Source organism: Drosophila virilis, chromosome 5 (genome assembly GCF_030788295.1).
Source record: "Drosophila virilis strain 15010-1051.87 chromosome 5, Dvir_AGI_RSII-ME, whole genome shotgun sequence".
NCBI classification, from domain to species: Eukaryota; Metazoa; Arthropoda; class Insecta; order Diptera; family Drosophilidae; genus Drosophila; species Drosophila virilis.
Window position 1 is genome coordinate 11,572,501 of NC_091547.1, and position 16,452 is coordinate 11,588,952.

General features: G+C 42.5%; 8 protein-coding genes across 21 annotated transcripts in view; 5 read left to right on the forward strand and 3 right to left on the reverse strand.

The window, feature by feature from the left end:
- Positions 1-2,516, forward strand: part of LRR (Leucine-rich repeat) — a 28,122-nt gene extending 25,606 nt beyond the window's left edge. For 9 of the 11 annotated variants that reach the window (XM_070210290.1, XM_070210288.1, XM_070210291.1 and 6 more), the window contains 6 exons: positions 1-384; positions 445-858; positions 918-956; positions 1,019-1,075; positions 1,242-1,669; positions 1,978-2,516. The exon at positions 1-384 is cut by the window's left edge and continues 238 nt beyond it. In XM_070210290.1, the coding sequence (XP_070066391.1) occupies positions 1-384; positions 445-858; positions 918-956; positions 1,019-1,075; positions 1,242-1,669; positions 1,978-2,067 (1,412 nt within the window). In that variant the 3' untranslated portion in view covers positions 2,068-2,516. Of the gene's footprint in view, positions 385-444; positions 859-917; positions 957-1,018; positions 1,076-1,241 lie in introns of all 11 variants that reach the window. The other 2 variants (XM_070210292.1, XM_070210294.1) reach the window with 2 other exon arrangements.
- Positions 2,517-3,297: 781 nt separating this feature from the next.
- Positions 3,298-4,614, forward strand: U2A (small nuclear ribonucleoprotein polypeptide A'-like U2A). The gene has a single exon (XM_002050312.4). It carries the CDS (start codon positions 3,437-3,439, stop codon positions 4,223-4,225), a length of 789 nt encoding a protein of 262 aa, XP_002050348.1. The 5' UTR covers positions 3,298-3,436; the 3' UTR covers positions 4,226-4,614.
- On the reverse strand, positions 4,332-5,298 carry LOC6626346 (GEL complex subunit OPTI). The gene is made up of 3 exons (XM_002050311.4): positions 5,088-5,298; positions 4,912-5,015; positions 4,332-4,844 (listed from the first exon to the last, which is right to left on the reverse strand). Exons 1-3 carry the CDS (start codon positions 5,196-5,198, stop codon positions 4,649-4,651), a joined length of 411 nt encoding a protein of 136 aa, XP_002050347.1. The 5' UTR covers positions 5,199-5,298; the 3' UTR covers positions 4,332-4,648.
- A 47-nt stretch (positions 5,299-5,345) lies between these two features.
- On the forward strand, positions 5,346-6,081 carry mRpL52 (mitochondrial ribosomal protein L52). Its single transcript, XM_002050310.4, has 3 exons — positions 5,346-5,500; positions 5,573-5,721; positions 5,777-6,081. The coding sequence occupies exons 1-3, from the start codon at positions 5,452-5,454 to the stop codon at positions 5,960-5,962; spliced, it is 384 nt and encodes a 127-aa protein (XP_002050346.1). The 5' UTR covers positions 5,346-5,451; the 3' UTR covers positions 5,963-6,081.
- Positions 6,082-8,135: 2,054 nt separating this feature from the next.
- On the forward strand, positions 8,136-9,193 carry LOC6626344 (uncharacterized). Its single transcript, XM_002050309.4, has 2 exons — positions 8,136-8,477; positions 8,596-9,193. The coding sequence occupies exons 1-2, from the start codon at positions 8,466-8,468 to the stop codon at positions 8,983-8,985; spliced, it is 402 nt and encodes a 133-aa protein (XP_002050345.1). The 5' UTR covers positions 8,136-8,465; the 3' UTR covers positions 8,986-9,193.
- Positions 9,194-10,010: 817 nt separating this feature from the next.
- DCTN4-p62 (dynactin subunit 4) lies at positions 10,011-11,709 on the forward strand. The gene has a single exon (XM_002050308.4). The coding sequence runs from the start codon at positions 10,099-10,101 to the stop codon at positions 11,635-11,637; it is 1,539 nt and encodes a 512-aa protein (XP_002050344.1). The 5' UTR covers positions 10,011-10,098; the 3' UTR covers positions 11,638-11,709.
- LOC6625946 (retinol dehydrogenase 12) lies at positions 11,652-13,101 on the reverse strand. The gene is made up of 5 exons (XM_002050307.4): positions 12,951-13,101; positions 12,625-12,888; positions 12,410-12,566; positions 12,095-12,354; positions 11,652-12,027 (listed from the first exon to the last, which is right to left on the reverse strand). Exons 1-5 carry the CDS (start codon positions 13,028-13,030, stop codon positions 11,805-11,807), a joined length of 984 nt encoding a protein of 327 aa, XP_002050343.1. The 5' UTR covers positions 13,031-13,101; the 3' UTR covers positions 11,652-11,804.
- A 56-nt stretch (positions 13,102-13,157) lies between these two features.
- Positions 13,158-16,441, reverse strand: LOC6625945 (retinol dehydrogenase 13). Of its 4 annotated transcripts, none has more exons than XM_015174505.3 (5): positions 16,306-16,441; positions 14,050-14,313; positions 13,836-13,992; positions 13,523-13,782; positions 13,158-13,462 (listed from the first exon to the last, which is right to left on the reverse strand). In XM_015174505.3, the coding sequence occupies exons 1-5, from the start codon at positions 16,383-16,385 to the stop codon at positions 13,240-13,242; spliced, it is 984 nt and encodes a 327-aa protein (XP_015029991.1). In that variant the 5' UTR covers positions 16,386-16,441; the 3' UTR covers positions 13,158-13,239. The 4 variants fall into 4 exon arrangements, with proteins under 4 accessions (XP_015029991.1, XP_002050342.2, XP_015029992.1 ...); XM_002050306.4 differs by lacking the exon at positions 16,306-16,441 and adding an exon at positions 14,390-14,546; XM_015174506.3 differs by lacking the exons at positions 13,158-13,462; positions 13,523-13,782; positions 13,836-13,992; positions 14,050-14,313 and adding exons at positions 14,646-14,955; positions 15,012-15,271; positions 15,334-15,490; positions 15,546-15,809 and having other exon boundaries at positions 16,306-16,385.
- Positions 16,442-16,452: the final 11 nt, after the last annotated feature.

Genomic DNA, 16,452 nt, shown 5'->3' on the forward strand with positions numbered 1-16,452 from the left:
ACGATGGCAATGTGGACGAGTGCTGTGATTCGATCACGGAGCTGCCCAGCGCCTCGTTTCAGCTGCAGCATCTGGTCAAGGGTCGGCCCAAGCGCGCCAAGACGCGTGCCCCGACACGGCCGTTGGTTAATGCTGAATGCGCCGCCGGCGCAGTCCGGGATATTGGCGATGGGTTGGAGCACTTTTTTCGGCCCGGCTCGGTCACGCCCACAACGCTGACACCGCTGGTATCGCCCACATCGGAGGAGTGCAGCTCGCTGTCCTTTGTGGACAGCCCGACGATGAGTCGGGACGGCAACGGGCACATGACCTCCGAGGAGACAACGCCCATCATGGAGGAGCGACGACCCATCAAGCTGGAGCGCCAGTCGCCATTGCTCAAGAGTAAGTGCCTCCTGACAGGGAATCTTTCGACTGTTTTCCTTATTCCATTTGCTTAATTAGGCGCCTCGTGGGCTACGCGTTCGCGCTCCACGGACAACCTGGAGAAGTATTCGCCGCTGGTGGGTCGCAAATCGCCGCTGGTCAAAATGCGCACGGAGGGCGGCCCCGGCAATGAGGAGGCGGCAGCTGCCGCAATCGCGCCCAGCGCCGCACTGCTCAAGCCGGGCACGCGCGACGAGAAGATGCGCTCGCCCAGCAGCGACTCCATCAAGAGCCATGCGACAGGCGGCGCCGTTGCCAACGATGGCAGCCTTTTAGTCAAGACGGGCAACGGCATTCTGCGCACACCTCTCGCCCTGCAGAAGCCGCGTCCCTGGTCCGTGGTGGGCAGCGAGCCGAAGGCGAACAACGATCTGGTCACGGGCAATGGCAGCATCGACTCCACCAAAACAACGCCCGATACCCTGGAAGAAGGTGCGTCCAACTACATTTATATTTCTGATTTGTCTAATATATCTATTGCCTATTTTCAGATATAGAAGTTCTTCCCTTTGGTCCAGGCATTGCGCCAGGTGAGTGTCCTCTAGAGATTAGCCACAAATGTTTTCCTTCAATTTGCACATAAATTTTACAGGCGCCGCGCTGGAGAAGAAATCGGTGCGGGAGCTGGCCGCAGGACTCAGTCGTTTGGGTAAGCATGAGTCGAGCTTCTGTTGCATGTTGCCTGCCTGCACCTGGATGCGTAGCTATAGTTGATATATATTTTGATTTTTATGTATTTACACTTTACTTTTACTTTCATATTATGATTTGTTGTGCTTGTACCTAAACCTGTATTGTATTGCAAAAATCCAAAGAACTGCCCCTCAAGCCGCCCGTAATGCCCAGAACCATGTTGAGCACAGTCAGTCGCACGAGCACCGCCAGCAATGGCAGCAGCCACAGCAGCAGCAGCAGCAGCAACAACTCCAGCGCAACAACAACAATGACAACAACAACAAGCACAGTATTAAACAATCAGACGCGCTCCAAGATCACCAGCACGAGCAGCACCAACAGTGCAACGCAGGAGACGCTCAGCAAAACCATCATCACGGAGCACGGAAACAGCAGCAGCAGCAGCAGCAGCAAGAGCCAGAGCACGGATCATGCCATAGCCTGTGCCAGTCTGATCAGCAACGAGATCCTGAGCATGCGCAATGGACAGCTGGCGACCAAGCCGACCAGCTGCGCGGAGAGCAATGTGAAGCGCATTGCCGGCAAGGAGATCTCAACGCTATTCGAGGTTTGAGCGCGCACCAGGATCGATCATCATCATCATCATCATACCCAAAAGCTTCCACTCTCATGCTGTCTCTGTGCTGTGGCCATCAACCGGCGTCTAGGCATATACCTTGCAATTCTGTGTAGCTTTAATGTTGTCCATTTTAATGTTGCTTTCATTCATGAATTTGTGTGTTAATTTGTTGACAAAATTGTTTGTTTCTAATTCGTTACGCATTAAGCCTGACACTCGCCCTAGCTATACACGATATATGTATATATATATATATATATATTCTAAACCGGATTCGAATCCAATCTAACCCACAGGAGACATTAGTTGAAGGCCTGCAACGCACCTCGACAAGACGCACCTTTAGAGATTCGCCCTATACCAAGGAGGATGTCGTCGATTTATAAATCCTGTCTATTATATGTGCTCAACTCGACATTCCTTCTCCCCCCAAGCACCAGACTTCAAGTTATGATAATGTTTATGATAATAACGACTATAATGATAATGATAATGATTATGATAATGAGAATGCTGCTAATGAGCAAAGGTTGCAACTAATTCGTACTGAACAATTTTTAATTTATGTGCAATGGCGCGAGCGTATATTGTGTGTGTGTGTGTGTATTGTTTTTAAATCTTTGGCAATTTTTTAAATGAACGTGATTTATTTATTTATACTTTTTAACCCAAATAACTTTTGCATATTTATAAAAAAAAAAAAAAAATAGTGGAATATAGAACCAACGTTTTTATGTACTATATTTTTATGTATTTAAAATGAGTTAAGTGCCAATTATATACAACAAAACAAATCTATTTTTCAATTTATCTATTGAAAACTAAAAAAAGAAACTAAACATAAATAAATACGAAGAAACTAACGAAGGGAACGCAATGAATATTATGATATATTTATATGTAAATCATTTGCGTGCATTTAACTAATTTAAAGGCCTAAACAAATTAAATAAACAAACTTTAATGAAATGTAATATTTTTATAAATGCTTCCAAAAATAACTATAAATTGATTGTTTTTTTATTTCTCATTATCATTTCCATTGGCATGAACGACAATCTGTTTCGATTAAGAGATTATTTTTTCTTATATATTTTCTAAAAAAAAAAGTTAACAAATTTACGCTAAGCAACTAGGCAAAAAGAATTACTAAAAGAAAAAATGCATTTAACAAATTACAGAAAAACTACATTTGACGCATCAAGCAAACGATTTCATTTAACTGAATTAAAACAGAACACTTGTAGTTTGCACGTATTAATAAAAAGAAAACAAAATGTTTATTGACAACATATTTCAATCCAATCCACCACCACCGAACCGCGAATACACTTCCTATTTGAGAAGTGCTCCCCCAATAGTTGGCTCAAATATGTAGTTTGCCATTCGATTCAAGACAAAAGAAAACGAATAACTGTAACGTGTTCATTAAAGTTTAAGCACTTGCAAATTTATTGTAATGTATTGAAATTCAAATTAAAATCAAATCAAAAAAAATGTCAACTGAATTTTCAATTTAGAGCCGCACGATTAATTCTTCGCTGGCTGTCGAACGTATCGATAACTGCAGCAGTAATATCGATAGTCATATGCTTGTGTATTTCCTTGTTTACGAAACTCGGGCACACTGCACCACTAACTCGCGTCGGCTTTGGTTGTATTTTTCTGAAATAGGGCAAAAGGAATCAACAAAAAATTTCAACTGAATTAATAAACAATTTTTTGTACGTTGTAATCAATTCCTGCCCCGTCAAGATGGTGAAACTAACACCCGAGTTGATCAACCAGTCCATGCAATACATAAATCCATGCCGTGAACGTGAGCTCGATTTGCGCGGCTACAAAATTCCACAGATCGAAAATTTGGGTGCCACATTGGATCAGTTTGATACGATCGATCTCTCGGACAATGATCTACGCAAACTGGACAATCTGCCACATCTACCTCGGCTTAAGTGCCTGCTGCTGAACAACAATCGCATCTTGCGCATCAGCGACGGCCTGGAGGAGGTTGTCCCTAATCTGAGCTCCATCATATTGACCGGAAATAATTTGCAGGAGCTGAGCGATTTGGAGCCACTGACAGGTTTCAAGAAGCTGGACACAATATGTTTGCTCATCAATCCGGTGTCCACAAAGCCCAACTATCGCGAGTATATGGCCTTTAAGTTTCCACAGTTGCGCTTGTTAGATTTCCGAAAGATCAAACAGAAAGACAGGCAGCTGGCACAGGAATTCTTCCGCACCAAGCAGGGCAAAGAGATGCTCAAGGAGGTGTCCAAAAAGTCCAAAATAACAGCTGCCGCGGCACTGGCAGCGGAGGCGACCAACGGCAAAACAGCAACTGAAGGCGGACGTTTTGCTAATCCCGAGGATATGCAGCGCATCCGCGAAGCTATCAAGCGTGCCAGCTCCCTGGCGGAGGTGGAACGACTGTCACAGATACTGCAAAGCGGGCAGCTGCCCGATAAGTTTCAGCATGAACTGGGCCAAAATGGTCTCAACGGCACGGCAGCCGCACCGGCCGTGGCCATGGATTACTAGCTCTAGTACTGTCGTCAGCTACCTTATAACTGTAGAACAATCTTTTAATAAATCGGTAAAAAAAAAGAATACAATCTTTAATTTATCTCTGCATCTTATAGATATCTATAGTTCTCAACAGGTTGCTGTATTTGTATTTTTCACAGAAAAAATCTCAAAACTCTATACAACCGGCGATTATTGTAAATATTTAAATCAAATGCACATGAAATTAACGTAATTGGCTACAAATTTTAACAATCTACACGGACAAAAAATCAATCGGGCAATTAGTAAATATGCTTTGGCTCTGCAAACGGATTTGCGGTTTAGCATTTGGACTGTGGAATTGGTTATTGCTTGTCTTGCAGTGCGCGCTCCTCTCTCTCGCTCTCCCTCTCTCTCTCTGTTTTCACGTATCTTACTCGCTGGATATGGCTAGTATTATGACGTCTTCGCCGCCATTATTGTGTCGTAGTGCAGGCCGGTGTAGAAGATAATCCACGTCACTAGAAATCCGGCAAACGATGTCATGAAGCCCTCCTTGACCAGCTCCCACGCACCGCCATACGCATCCTCGTCCACATTCTGAAAATTTATGGCATACAGGTAGACAACGCCGCAACTGATTCCGGCAAATCTGCAATTATAGTGTATATACGGCGGAGCTGTAGCACTTTCTATATTTAGGTGCTGGTACCACTTACAGCACAAGGCCCAGAAAGCCTTTGAGCGGCACAATACCCCAGATGATGCCGAGTATGATGCCAAACACCTGACGTGACCAGTATATAACATCCAGAAATTCATCCTGCAAACGTGTGCAAATTGTTAGCAAAAAACACGCGCTTCGGTCTTTGGTCTAAGCTCTTTGGTATCTCACCTTGTCCTCCCATTCCGATTTTGTCATGGCTCGCGCGCAAATTTCACGCAGAGATGAGGACTTGGCACTGCCATTGGCATTGCGTTCAATTGTATTTGTTCTGGTTGCCATTTTTTGTGTGACCTACTTTTAAACAAATGATTTCCACACGTTAAATTAATTAATTATTTTTCACTATCAGTAAAGTTGGCTATGCCGATATATAACTTATTGTGATATCGATAAATTGAATATCGATAAGCATTAATGAAACAGCTGTGTTCCGTGAAATGAACTAAAATTGTGAGCATAATTTGTTCAATTGAACTTTTCAATGCAACTCTAACGTGGTTATGTGAACGCTTGTTATTTGCCGAATTAAACAATGTTACAAATTAGCAAGCTTTGCCTTACAACATCCAGTTTAATTGCCGGTAAGTAGGCCGTTATAGTGACCCTGTTACATTAAGGTAAAGTCATATGTTTTGCCTGATAAACAACAACAGCACAGCGTCATGTCGGACTCACCGCCGTTCGGTGCATCGATCAGAGCTGGCGGGCGGCCAAGGGATTGCCGGAGAATCCCAATGCATTTGGTCCACTCACAAATATGCCCGACTACACGTACCTTGATGGCAGGACGACGCCGCTGGGCGTAAGTAGCATCAATTTATAACAAATATATTCAGAATCATCCATTTGTGTTGCAGTCCAACCAGAAGAAACGCTTGATGAAGCAACAGGAGATTGCGGCCAAAATTGTGGAGCTCAGCAGCGAACTGGACTTTGCCAAGCAGCGTCACGAGCGTCTTAAAATGCAGGCCCAGGCCGAAAAGCAACGCATTCTGCAGAATAAGCTGAAACCAAAGGGTCATCTCTTGTTAAAAAAGAAATAGTCCAGATGTAAAGCCTACTTATTGGGTGCCCCTTGAATGTTCATTAACGTTTATGATATACTATTTTCACTATTACACAGATATGATTGTTATCAGCTCATATTATTTTTATCTAAAAACGTGTTTGCTTTATTTGGAACAGCAAACAACAGCTATAAGCCAAGTGTCAAGTGTGCCCTGTGGGAGCCGCACGTTATATAGAAAGACGTAAGCATGGTAAAATTAATGGTAATTAAATGTTAAAACTCTTGTGACGCACATTGGACAACAACCTGTCCTGGCAATTAGATGGCCAGCTCTTAACGCATGTGATTTTTGGCTGGTTGCCAGATTTAACCTGAATACAGTAAGCACTAAAATAAAACAGCTAAAAAAACACCCAAATGGGAATAGAAGTACAACTTATAGATCACGTAGCTATAATTCAAACATGTTCAAATTAAATTATGTAAACAAGGAAATGAACAACATGTTGATTTGTAAGCAAGGTAAATGGTATTGATCTCACGCTAGGCACTACGCTGCCGCTGGCACAGCCGCTTTGGATAGTGCCCGTACACCTTTACGGATCACGCTTTTAAATATTTATATACATTATAAATTACCAGCTCAACATTTGCACAGCTTTGCTTATTTGCGCTCCCGATTTTGAGCATATTGTTACTATCAATTAGACGTGAAGTATTTTGCACGCCTCGCTTGTTATTTAAAATATTCGTTAAATGTGTACTCAGAAAGGTATTCCAGCTGCACGAAAGCTATTTCGGCAGGCATATTACGGATCGCATACTGTAAGGAGAATCTTAAAGTTCCCAGTTTGTGGCCAGCAAGCAAAATCAATCAAGTTTTTCACAGCTCTAAATCAATAAATATCATTGTGCCAGACATAAAAATTTCCACATTTTATTTGTTAATTAATTTTAACGTAAATGTGCCATAATAAAATATTGATATATTTATTTACTTTCACACATGGAGCCAGCTAAAGGGGCCAATGCACATTTCGGAAATTTCCCACAGACAGTCGCAAAAAAGAGTTAAATTGACTGAATAGAGTTCAGCCTCAGCTATAGCACACGAATCATAAAGCAAGTGTCGCACTTATTGCACTTAATTAGATAGAAGCTACGAAATTTGGCATAACAAGCCCAGGAATGGCTAAAGAGACAAAATAGAATGCCTTCACATCGTGTAGGTGTGATGGGCGATGGAAAACGTGAGTGCCAAACGTGATATATGGCATATCGCTAATCATGCCATTGACGTGACACGCTCAAATTTGACTTTAACCACAATATTTGAACAATTTATGCCGCACTGCTGTCGTTCGCTGCAAGCCACGGCGTATACGTAATATTTGTTGCATACTTATTTACAGAACTGCTGAAACTGAGGCTAAGCCGCGGGCACGCACTAATTATTTGCGCTGTTTTTTGCAAAATTTCACACTCTATTTGAATGCCGAAAATATTTACAAAAGCGTTGTTTATTTGGCCCATGGAATATTATGAGAAGCCCCAAAGAAATTGTGGAAAACAAATTCGCCGATTTCGTTGATTGACCAAACTGATTGTTGTTGTTGCTGTTGCCGTTGCTGTTTACGAGTGTGGAGCTTAAATATTTATTTTTATACCAAAGACGTTTTATTCAATTAGCATGGTTATATTTATATTAAATCAAATCAATCAAATATTGAGTAAAATTAATGACCCGTGTATTGTATTAAAATTAACATTAGATACATTTAATCGGTAATAGCATTAACAATGTATACACGTGTCGTATAATAAAATAATAAATTCATCAATGAATCAGTTTCATTTGAAATTTTACACCTGTCATTTACTGCTGCATGCTAATCTGAGCTTATATTTAGATACCTATGCCATATACCATATATAGACATCAGATCGTGCGCAGACGGCGCAGACAACCGCAACATTTCGCCTGGTACTAATCTTGACGTCATAAAAAAATCCAAAAGAAAAGACAACAGCAATGTCGGAAGATTGAAAATGTCTGGCAGAAGAAACAATTCCATGGTTATGGAAAATATACAAACACAAACAATAAACAAAATGCTGAAAAGCCATAATCAAATTATTTGATAGACGTCAAATCTTTCCGCATTGTTTTAAGTTTTCCAAATCAAACTAGAATCGCGCACGCGGCTAATCAAGCGGCAATTAGAGCCCTGACCACAATCTGAATCATTTGGAGACTCGAAAAGCATGCGCAGCATCCAGACGTCAGTATAAAACCGAACCGGCTGCTTAAATGAAAGCGATGAGCGCAGTCCAAAATTGCGTCAGAGCCGACAAAATTCAAAGGGAAAAAAAACAACAACATATTTTCACATTTGGGTGCGAATCAGCTCACATTTTCGTATAAAAGGCCGGGATTCTTTGGAGTTAAGCACACAGAAGCAACGCAACGTTCCAAGCAAACACAGCTCAACAAGAAGAAACTTCAATTATTCAAAGGATAACAAACTCTCAACAAAATGCAGCTTAAGGTAAGCATTCTCTACAGCGCACTTATATACCTATATATACATATATCTTTATGTGTATATATATATATATATGTATAGAGTATATTGCACAGTTACTAATTATCTTGTCTATCCACAGAACATTTATACCTCTCTCAGCCTGCTGCTCAGCATCATTATCTGCAACCTGTCACAATGCAGCGCCAAACCAGCATACTATGATCTGGATAACTATGAGAACGCCTATGAGTACAATCCCAGAAGCGACGACAGCGACAATTCCTATGCCGTGGCCTATGGAAAGCCCCTCACACGCAACAATCTGAACAAGCTGAACACGGGCTATTACTATGTGGATAATGGCTATATTGCGCCGGTCAGCGGAGCGAGTGGCTCCAACCGTCGCAGGGTGGGTGAAGAGGGCAGCGATCAGCCATCAGCTGACACCTACAGATTCACACCGCTTGTGCGCTTCAGGAAGACACATACAAAGCGCAATAAGCTTTTTGTGCCCAACTTATTCGGCTAAGCTGCAGCCGTAACTGCCCTGGGAAAACGAGAGCACAGACTGATGATGTTTGTTATTGTATATACACACACATATACGTATATGTATTTGTTATTTAATATTAGCATAAGCTCACCAGCAAGTACCTTATCTCATCTACACTAAGCATATATATTTATAAAAATATAATCAAGAAAATCAGTTAAAATAAATATTTATACCAGACATGCAAAACAAATATTTAACACTTATTTCAACAATCTAAACAAAAGACTTAAGGCACGAACTTGGTTTGAAGTTACAACCATTGATGCAAATTATTTTTCTTTAGTTTTCAATACTGTTAACAATTATCAAAGTGAATTTTAGCTGGTCGTTTTACAAGTCTATAAATATCCACTCTTAATATAATATACAAAAAAAAAACTCGGTAAAAAGTTAACCGGTTCTCTTTGTAAAAAAAATGTGCAAGATCTGCCTTTATTTAACCGAGACTTGTCATTAAGTAATTTTCATAAATTGAAGTTTTCGAAATCTCGTGTAAATATGATTAGGTTTTCAAAAATTGGCTTTAGTCTCTTACTAGCACTAATGATTGTTATTAAAAGCTGGTATTCAGCATTTTAATTAAACTTGACAAAACGGCACAACTCCTTACAGAAATTATACAATATGTAATATTATATTTCGAATCAGAAATTTGTAATGTGTGCACATTGATAGATCCTTAAGTCAACCCACATTGATTGTCAGTTCATAGATCCTACAAAAATCTGCAAGGATATGATCGCGACGTTTCTTAATTCACAATTTATCTTAAGCATCATAATAAACTACCAAAGTAAGCAGAATATTGAATTACAAATTGGCAAATTTACCCACTTATGTTAAAATTTTTTGCCACGTTCGAATTACCCGCCAAAAACAGCTCTGTTCATTGGGGAGCACATCTGTTAAATGTTAACAGAATTCTGTTAACGAATGGCAAAAACAGTCAGCAGGTGTAAGCAACAACATGAAAAATACCAGACCATATTGAGACAGCTGACAGCTGTGCTGTCGTCATTTGCAGAAGAGGAAGAGGTATTAGCAATTTTAGCGTCTGAGAAAAGAGTAAATTTCTTTCAGTGAAAGATGAGTTTCATGCAACCGAGTCCAGTTAAATACGCTTGCTCCTGCGGCATTTTGAATCCAATCAATAAACTGTTCTTCTGCCGCCACTGTCCGAAGCTGAGATGCGGTTTCTGCGTCTGCCATGAGATTGAATCACACTTTTGCTCCAATTGCCTGGAGAACATACCGTCCTCGGAGGCCAGACACAAGAAAAACTGCTGTGCCAACTGCTTCGATTGTCCTTGCTGCCAGCACACGCTCTCCGCGCGCGCCACTACCGTTCCAGTTGTACGCAAACCTGAAGAGCCCAAGGATGGTGAAAGTGGGGCGGAGGCCACGCCCAGCCCAAAGCCTTCGGCCATGCCCACCACAAAGAAAATGTATTATTTGTCGTGTCTGTCCTGCCGTTGGACCACACGTGATGTGGGCATACCCGATCAGGGCGTGGCCACCGGCACCTGGCCGGATAATGAATGCTTGTACCAGGCGCGCTTCAATACGCTGATGGAGTACTATCAGTCGGTGGTGCTGCAGGACAAGCAGGAGAAACAGGAGTTTCTGCGCCGCAAAACGCCTAAGCAGCACAAGTTTCCCAGTCTGACCGATCGCACGGGTCTGACAGTCTCACTGATACGACGCCAAATCGGCTGGACTGAGAAAAGCGTTCCCAAAACGAAACCCATCAACATAGCGCCCGCCGAGGCCAGTGCGGAGGTTGAACCTCTACCCGAAGATATCTTTACGCAGCCCATAAATCTGCGCAACATCACAACAGTGGCCCAGCGGCATAGCCAGCCAGCGGATCAGCCGACGGCCGTGAACAAGCTGTATCCACAGCGACGTTCATTGTGGATCAAGCGCTCGCTACGTTGCCGTCAATGCGAGCACAATCTTATCAAGCCGGAGTATCATCCTACATCTATCAAGTATCGCATACAGCTCTTCGCCAGCTACCACGTTCCAGAGGTGATTATGGTGCGCTGCGAGCAGCCGCTGCAGCCCGGCCAAAGCAATGCGATATTGCTAAAGTTGGCCAATCCAACCATGTACGACATGACAATTAGTATATTGGAGGCGGTTCCAGAAGACGCCCAAATCAACACGGATGCCTTTCAGCAGGCGTGCAGAATCAAGGAGGAAGCGATTACCTCGTCTCCTCTACTGAAGACCACGGGAGTTACTCTGGCGCGTCAGAACTCGACTCGGGAAGTGAAGCGCGAGGTGCGTGAATTGGCCAATGCCTCGATTGTGCCACTGGAGAGCCCATTCGTGCTGAGCCAACGCGATGATTCCAAGGAGTTCGATGAGGATGTTCAGGCGCCCATCGAGGAGCCCAAATTCATTGTTTGGCGCAAGGGCAACAAAGTGTTGATACGACTTCAGTTTAGTCCAGCTGCTGACTTACAGCCTGGCAACAAGGTGACACTGGGCTTCTACATGCAGTACACATACGTCAATACCGTTTCCAATACTCCCGACAAGAAGGATCCGACTACACATGCTCTATACTCAAGGATCTTCATCGAGGCTGGCGAAATAGCACCACAAACAGCTAATTAACTTAAGCAAATCGATACTAATTAATCATGCTTTAATCACTCTATGTGAAATATATTTATGTAACTAATATAACGAATTGCTTGTGGGGCGGTTAGTATTACCCTTAATTATGTTAATCCAGGCAAGCACTGTATCTGATCATGTATAATAAAAGCCTTTGCTCTGGATCAAAAAACTCTCGGCGCACCTGTCCATTTCTCGCTTTGCTTCCACAAGAACTTGATGACCTTCTCATCTGTGGCAGTCTCCGCTACTTCCTTTGGCTTGCAGTCGCTAAAGTACAGTCCAGTCACGTCATCCAAGTCTGGATCAAGTGCTGCATACAATGTGGTCTGTGCCCCGCTCTTGGGCGTTTTCAATAACGGCCAGAAAAGTGGCTTGATAAAGTTGCTAAGAATTAAATAAAGCGAACATAGAGAAAGGTATTTTCCATTCACTTGACTTGATTCTCACTTACATCACAAATTTGGACTGTGCAAGCTGAAGGTTTCTGAATATTTCCGTATCCACTACGCCGGGATGTAGGGCATTTACGGTTACTCCCGTGCCAGCCAAGCGTTTGGCCAGCTCTCGCGTAAACATGACGTTCGCCAATTTGCTCTGGCTGTATGCCTTGCCCTCGTCATAGGACTTCTCGCTATTCAAGTCATCCGCATTGATTTTTCCCATCGCGTGTGCCAGACTGGAGACATTAACAATGCGACTGGGCGTCGATTTCTACGAAATATGAAAGCTCAGCTGCTCTGTTTTTCATTTAAACGCATTTGTATACCTTTAGGAGATCAATCAGTAAAATGGTCAGCAGAAAGTGGCCCAAGTGGTTGACGCCCAGCTGCATCTCGAATCCGTCCTCCGTGAGGCGTCGCGGCCCACGAAAGATGCCGGCATTGTTAATGAGAACGTGCAGTTGATTCTGTTCCGCCTTAAAGCTTATATTAAATAACTATGTATATCAAGAATCAACACTACAAACAGTTTCCGACTCACTCTGCGACAAATTTACGCACGGACGACAGCGAGGATAGGTCCAGTTCAAGAAAGAAAACGTTTTTGTTTTTAGTCTCCTTTATAATTTGCTTACGCGCCTCCTCAGCTCTATTCCTATCCCGACAGGCCATATAGACTGTGGCGCCTCGTCGGGCCAGCTCCCGAACAGTCTCCTTGCCAATGCCCGTATTTGCGCCGGTAACAATCACAATCTTGCCGGTTTCATTGGTTTCTTTTTTGAATTGGCCACCCTGCATATACTGCCTAAAAGAATTTCAACTATAGTATAGTATATATTATCGTAAAACAGTCGCCATCTGTTCCACCTGATAAAGTAGACCGCAAAGCCAATTGATGCAGGCCAAGCTATCAATGGGCTTAGTAGGTAATCACTGAGCGTCCACATTTATTTGAGGTCTTCACGGCGCCAAGTACGAAAATAGACTGTGCTATGGAATGGCACAACCTGGTATTTATAATCAAGCTATGCTGCAATCAGTCGACTGATAAATAATAAAATCCGCGATAACAAATTTAGATTAGGCATATTATCGCATACATATATATACACCAATGACTGCTATTTTTTAATTTAAAAATTTCATTGTCTTAATACTAATCTAATTTCTTGAAGTGAGTCCATTTCTCGCTCTCCTCCCAAAGGAGTTGGCCCATTTTATCATCGGTCGCAGCGGGCGCAACCTTCTTCTCAGCACAATCGCTGAAGTATTTGCCAGTTACATTACTCAATTCCGGGTCTAGAGCTGCATATAAGGTAGTTTGTGCTCCGCTTTTGGGCGTCTTGAGCAATGGCCACAACAAACTCCGTAGAACATAGCTGCAAACATGACGAATTTGTTGTAATATCAACATTTGGCTATCAACTACAAATACGAACCGTCCAAATGTGTTATTTAGTATCTTCATGTGTCTACCGAGTTCTGTGTCAACCACACCCGGATGTAAAGCATTCACGGTCACTCCTGTGCCCTCCAATCGTTTAGCCAGCTCCCGCGTAAACAAAACATTCGCCAACTTGCTCTGGCTGTATGCGTTGCCCTCGTCATAGGACTTCTCGCTGTTCAGGTCGTCAATGTTGATGCTGCCACGCGTATGAGCCAAGCTGGAAACGTTGACAATACGGCTGGGCGCACTTTTCTATAATGAAATTGGAATGAATAGAAGCTCAATAGTTTTAGATTCTTTATTACCTTTAGCAAATCCAGCAGCAAATTGGTAAGCAAAAAGTGACCCATATGGTTGACGCCCAGCTGCATTTCGAAGCCATCCTTTGTCAGCATGTGTGGGCAACGCATAACGCCCGCATTGTTAATGAGAATGTGCAGTTTATCCTGTTCCTTCTTGAATCTAGTTTAATAGAAGTTATTAAATGGAATATTATGCAGTAGGTGAAGCAATGCTTACTCAGCAACAAAATTGCGAATGGACTCCAATGATGCCAAATCGAGTTCCCGAAAGAATATATTTTTGTTTCCCGTTTCTTGTACAATTTCCAAACGTGCTTTTTCTGTTCTGGCCTTATCCCGACAGGCCATATAGACAGTGGCACCGCGACGAGCCAGCTCAAGTACCGTCTCCTTGCCAATGCCCGTATTTGAGCCGGTGACAATTACCACCTTGCCGGTTTCATCAGTCTCCTTCGTAAACTGGCCACCCTGCATGTACTGTCTGAAAGATGAGAGAAACCGATTAATTACAATGCATACAAATAGATATTAATATTATCAATTAGCACTAATTGTACCTAAGAAAATAAATACCAAGGCCAAATAGAGCCGGCCACACGAAGCATGGGCACAGAAGGCAATCAATGAAAGCACACATGTTTCTGTTCAAGCGCTCGAAATCAACTGAAGCCAACTCAATTGTTACGAGCTGTTTAAGTATACATATACGAAATATGAGTCACATATTTTGCTTGACTGAAAACTCACGATGACAGTAATCAAATCGAGCGTGCGAACCTACTAGAACTAAAATGAGCGCATGAATAATTACGCTTTTTATGTTGAAATTTGTTGATATTTATTTACATAAATAACCAAAAAATAATCCTTATTTTTTAGAGGATAACTTTATTCAGTCTTGACATCCAGTACTGGTGCACACGTCCATTTTTCGCTCACAGCCCAAAGCCATTTGGCAGTTTGTGCATCTGTCGCAGCGCCCGCTACTTCCTGAAAATGGCAGTCGCTAAAGTATTTCCCAGTTACGTTTTCCAACTCCGGATCGAGCGCTACATACAGACTCGTCTGTGCCCCATTCCTGACCGTCTTAACAAATGGCCAAAACAGAGGCCGAACGAACAAGCTGCAATACAAGCTGGTTATCAAGCTGAACCCAAGATTAACTACTCGAATACGTACCCTGCAAAGAAGTTGGTAAAAAAGCCCATATGCCTAAAGAGTTCAGTGTCGACTATGCCGGGATGCAGGGCATTAACTGTTACTCCAGTTCCCTCCAACCGTCTGGCCAGTTCCCGTGTAAATAGAATATTGGCCAATTTGCTTTGGTTGTAGGCCTTTGCATCATCATAGGACTTCTCACTGTTTAGATCTCCCGTGTTGATTTCACCTCGCGTATGCGCCAAACTGGACACATTTACGATGCGGCTGGGACACGATTTCTAAGATATGGCAACGAATTAATGACACCATCTTGTTGGTCTAGTACCAAAGTCTAGTATACCTTTAGCACGTCTAGCAATAAATTTGTAAGTAGAAAGTGTCCCAAGTGATTGACGCCCAGCTGCATCTCAAACCCATCTTTGGTCAATGAACGAGGACAGCGCATGACACCGGCATTGTTGATGAGTATGTGCAGATTGGCCTGTTCCCGCTTGAAGCTGCAAGAATTTAGCCATCGTATAACAATTGTACGAATGCAAGAGGATAACCTACGTGGCCACAAAGTTACGTATGGAGTCCATGGATGCCAGATCACATTCGCGGCAGTAAACGTATTTGTTTTTGGTCTCTAGTACAATCTCCTCTCGTGCCTGTTCGCACTTTTTCATATCTCGACAGGCCATATAAACTGTGGCTCCCCTTCGCGCCAACTCCCGCACCGTCTCCTTGCCTATGCCCGTATTCGAGCCGGTAACAATAACAACTTTGTCCGATTCATCCGTCTCTTTTGTGAATTTGCCGCCTTGCATAAGGTCTCTTCAAGCGGGAAATTTTCGTTTTAACCAATTGTTGAATTAAATGCAACTGACTTACTTTATAAAACAGGCGCAACCCACCGAGGTGCCCGCCACGCTTGCCCAGAATATTGGCCGGCTTTTTAGAAACGCAAATAACGTCATTTTGTGCTCGGATAAATAAAAAACACGAGTCCACAAACTATGTGCTGTTGTGCATAAATACGCGATCGCGATGTCTTAGGGTGTTCGCACTTGAAATACCCTTTGACCAATTGATGGCTCATACGTAAGCATTGCACGCATGCTTGTAGCCCATAATTGTAAGAACAAAAACGAGCATTAATTTATTTATGTTTTTTTTTTAATGTTTAAAGTAAGTGTAGAATTTATGTGATATGGCGTGTTGTGTTTCGTGTGAAACTACTGCTAAATATGTAGGCTCATTGCGTTTAGGTACAGGGTATCATAGCCAGGGTTGCTTACCTGACTTTCGAAATTAAACTAATAAAACTTACTTAATAAACAAAACTGTCAATCCAATTAAAAGGAGCCATACCAAAAACGAATTCAATATACAATCAAGATCCAAGTTCATCTTTGCAGAGATTCTTGTTAGAACTTTGTAAGCGCAAATTAAATAAAAGCTCTTCTTCTTTGTTTGA

What these genes read in the sequence shown, in the direction of transcription:
- U2A (XM_002050312.4), top strand. Translation starts at nt 3,437, where the DNA reads ATGGTGAAACTAACACCCGAGTTGATCAACCAGTCCATGCAATACATA.
- LOC6626346 (XM_002050311.4), bottom strand. Translation starts at nt 5,198, where the DNA reads ATGGCAACCAGAACAAATACAATTGAACGCAATGCCAATGGCAGTGCC. An exon ending in AATCGGAATGGGAGGACAAG is followed by an intron (nt 5,016 to 5,087) that starts GTGAGATACCAA and finishes ACACGTTTGCAG; the next exon opens with GATGAATTTCTGGATGTTAT. An exon ending in GGCTTTCTGGGCCTTGTGCT is followed by an intron (nt 4,845 to 4,911) that starts GTAAGTGGTACC and finishes CTATAATTGCAG; the next exon opens with ATTTGCCGGAATCAGTTGCG.
- mRpL52 (XM_002050310.4), top strand. Translation starts at nt 5,452, where the DNA reads ATGTTACAAATTAGCAAGCTTTGCCTTACAACATCCAGTTTAATTGCC. An exon ending in AACATCCAGTTTAATTGCCG is followed by an intron (nt 5,501 to 5,572) that starts GTAAGTAGGCCG and finishes AAACAACAACAG; the next exon opens with CACAGCGTCATGTCGGACTC. An exon ending in GCAGGACGACGCCGCTGGGC is followed by an intron (nt 5,722 to 5,776) that starts GTAAGTAGCATC and finishes TTTGTGTTGCAG; the next exon opens with TCCAACCAGAAGAAACGCTT.
- DCTN4-p62 (XM_002050308.4), top strand. Translation starts at nt 10,099, where the DNA reads ATGAGTTTCATGCAACCGAGTCCAGTTAAATACGCTTGCTCCTGCGGC.
- LOC6625946 (XM_002050307.4), bottom strand. Translation starts at nt 13,030, where the DNA reads ATGTGGACGCTCAGTGATTACCTACTAAGCCCATTGATAGCTTGGCCT. An exon ending in GTGCGTAAATTTGTCGCAGA is followed by an intron (nt 12,567 to 12,624) that starts GTGAGTCGGAAA and finishes ATTTAATATAAG; the next exon opens with CTTTAAGGCGGAACAGAATC. An exon ending in TACTGATTGATCTCCTAAAG is followed by an intron (nt 12,355 to 12,409) that starts GTATACAAATGC and finishes CATATTTCGTAG; the next exon opens with AAATCGACGCCCAGTCGCAT.
- LOC6625945 (XM_015174504.3), bottom strand. Translation starts at nt 15,952, where the DNA reads ATGACGTTATTTGCGTTTCTAAAAAGCCGGCCAATATTCTGGGCAAGC. An exon ending in TATTGCTAGACGTGCTAAAG is followed by an intron (nt 15,272 to 15,333) that starts GTATACTAGACT and finishes GCCATATCTTAG; the next exon opens with AAATCGTGTCCCAGCCGCAT. An exon ending in TTTACCAACTTCTTTGCAGG is followed by an intron (nt 14,956 to 15,011) that starts GTACGTATTCGA and finishes CTTGTATTGCAG; the next exon opens with CTTGTTCGTTCGGCCTCTGT.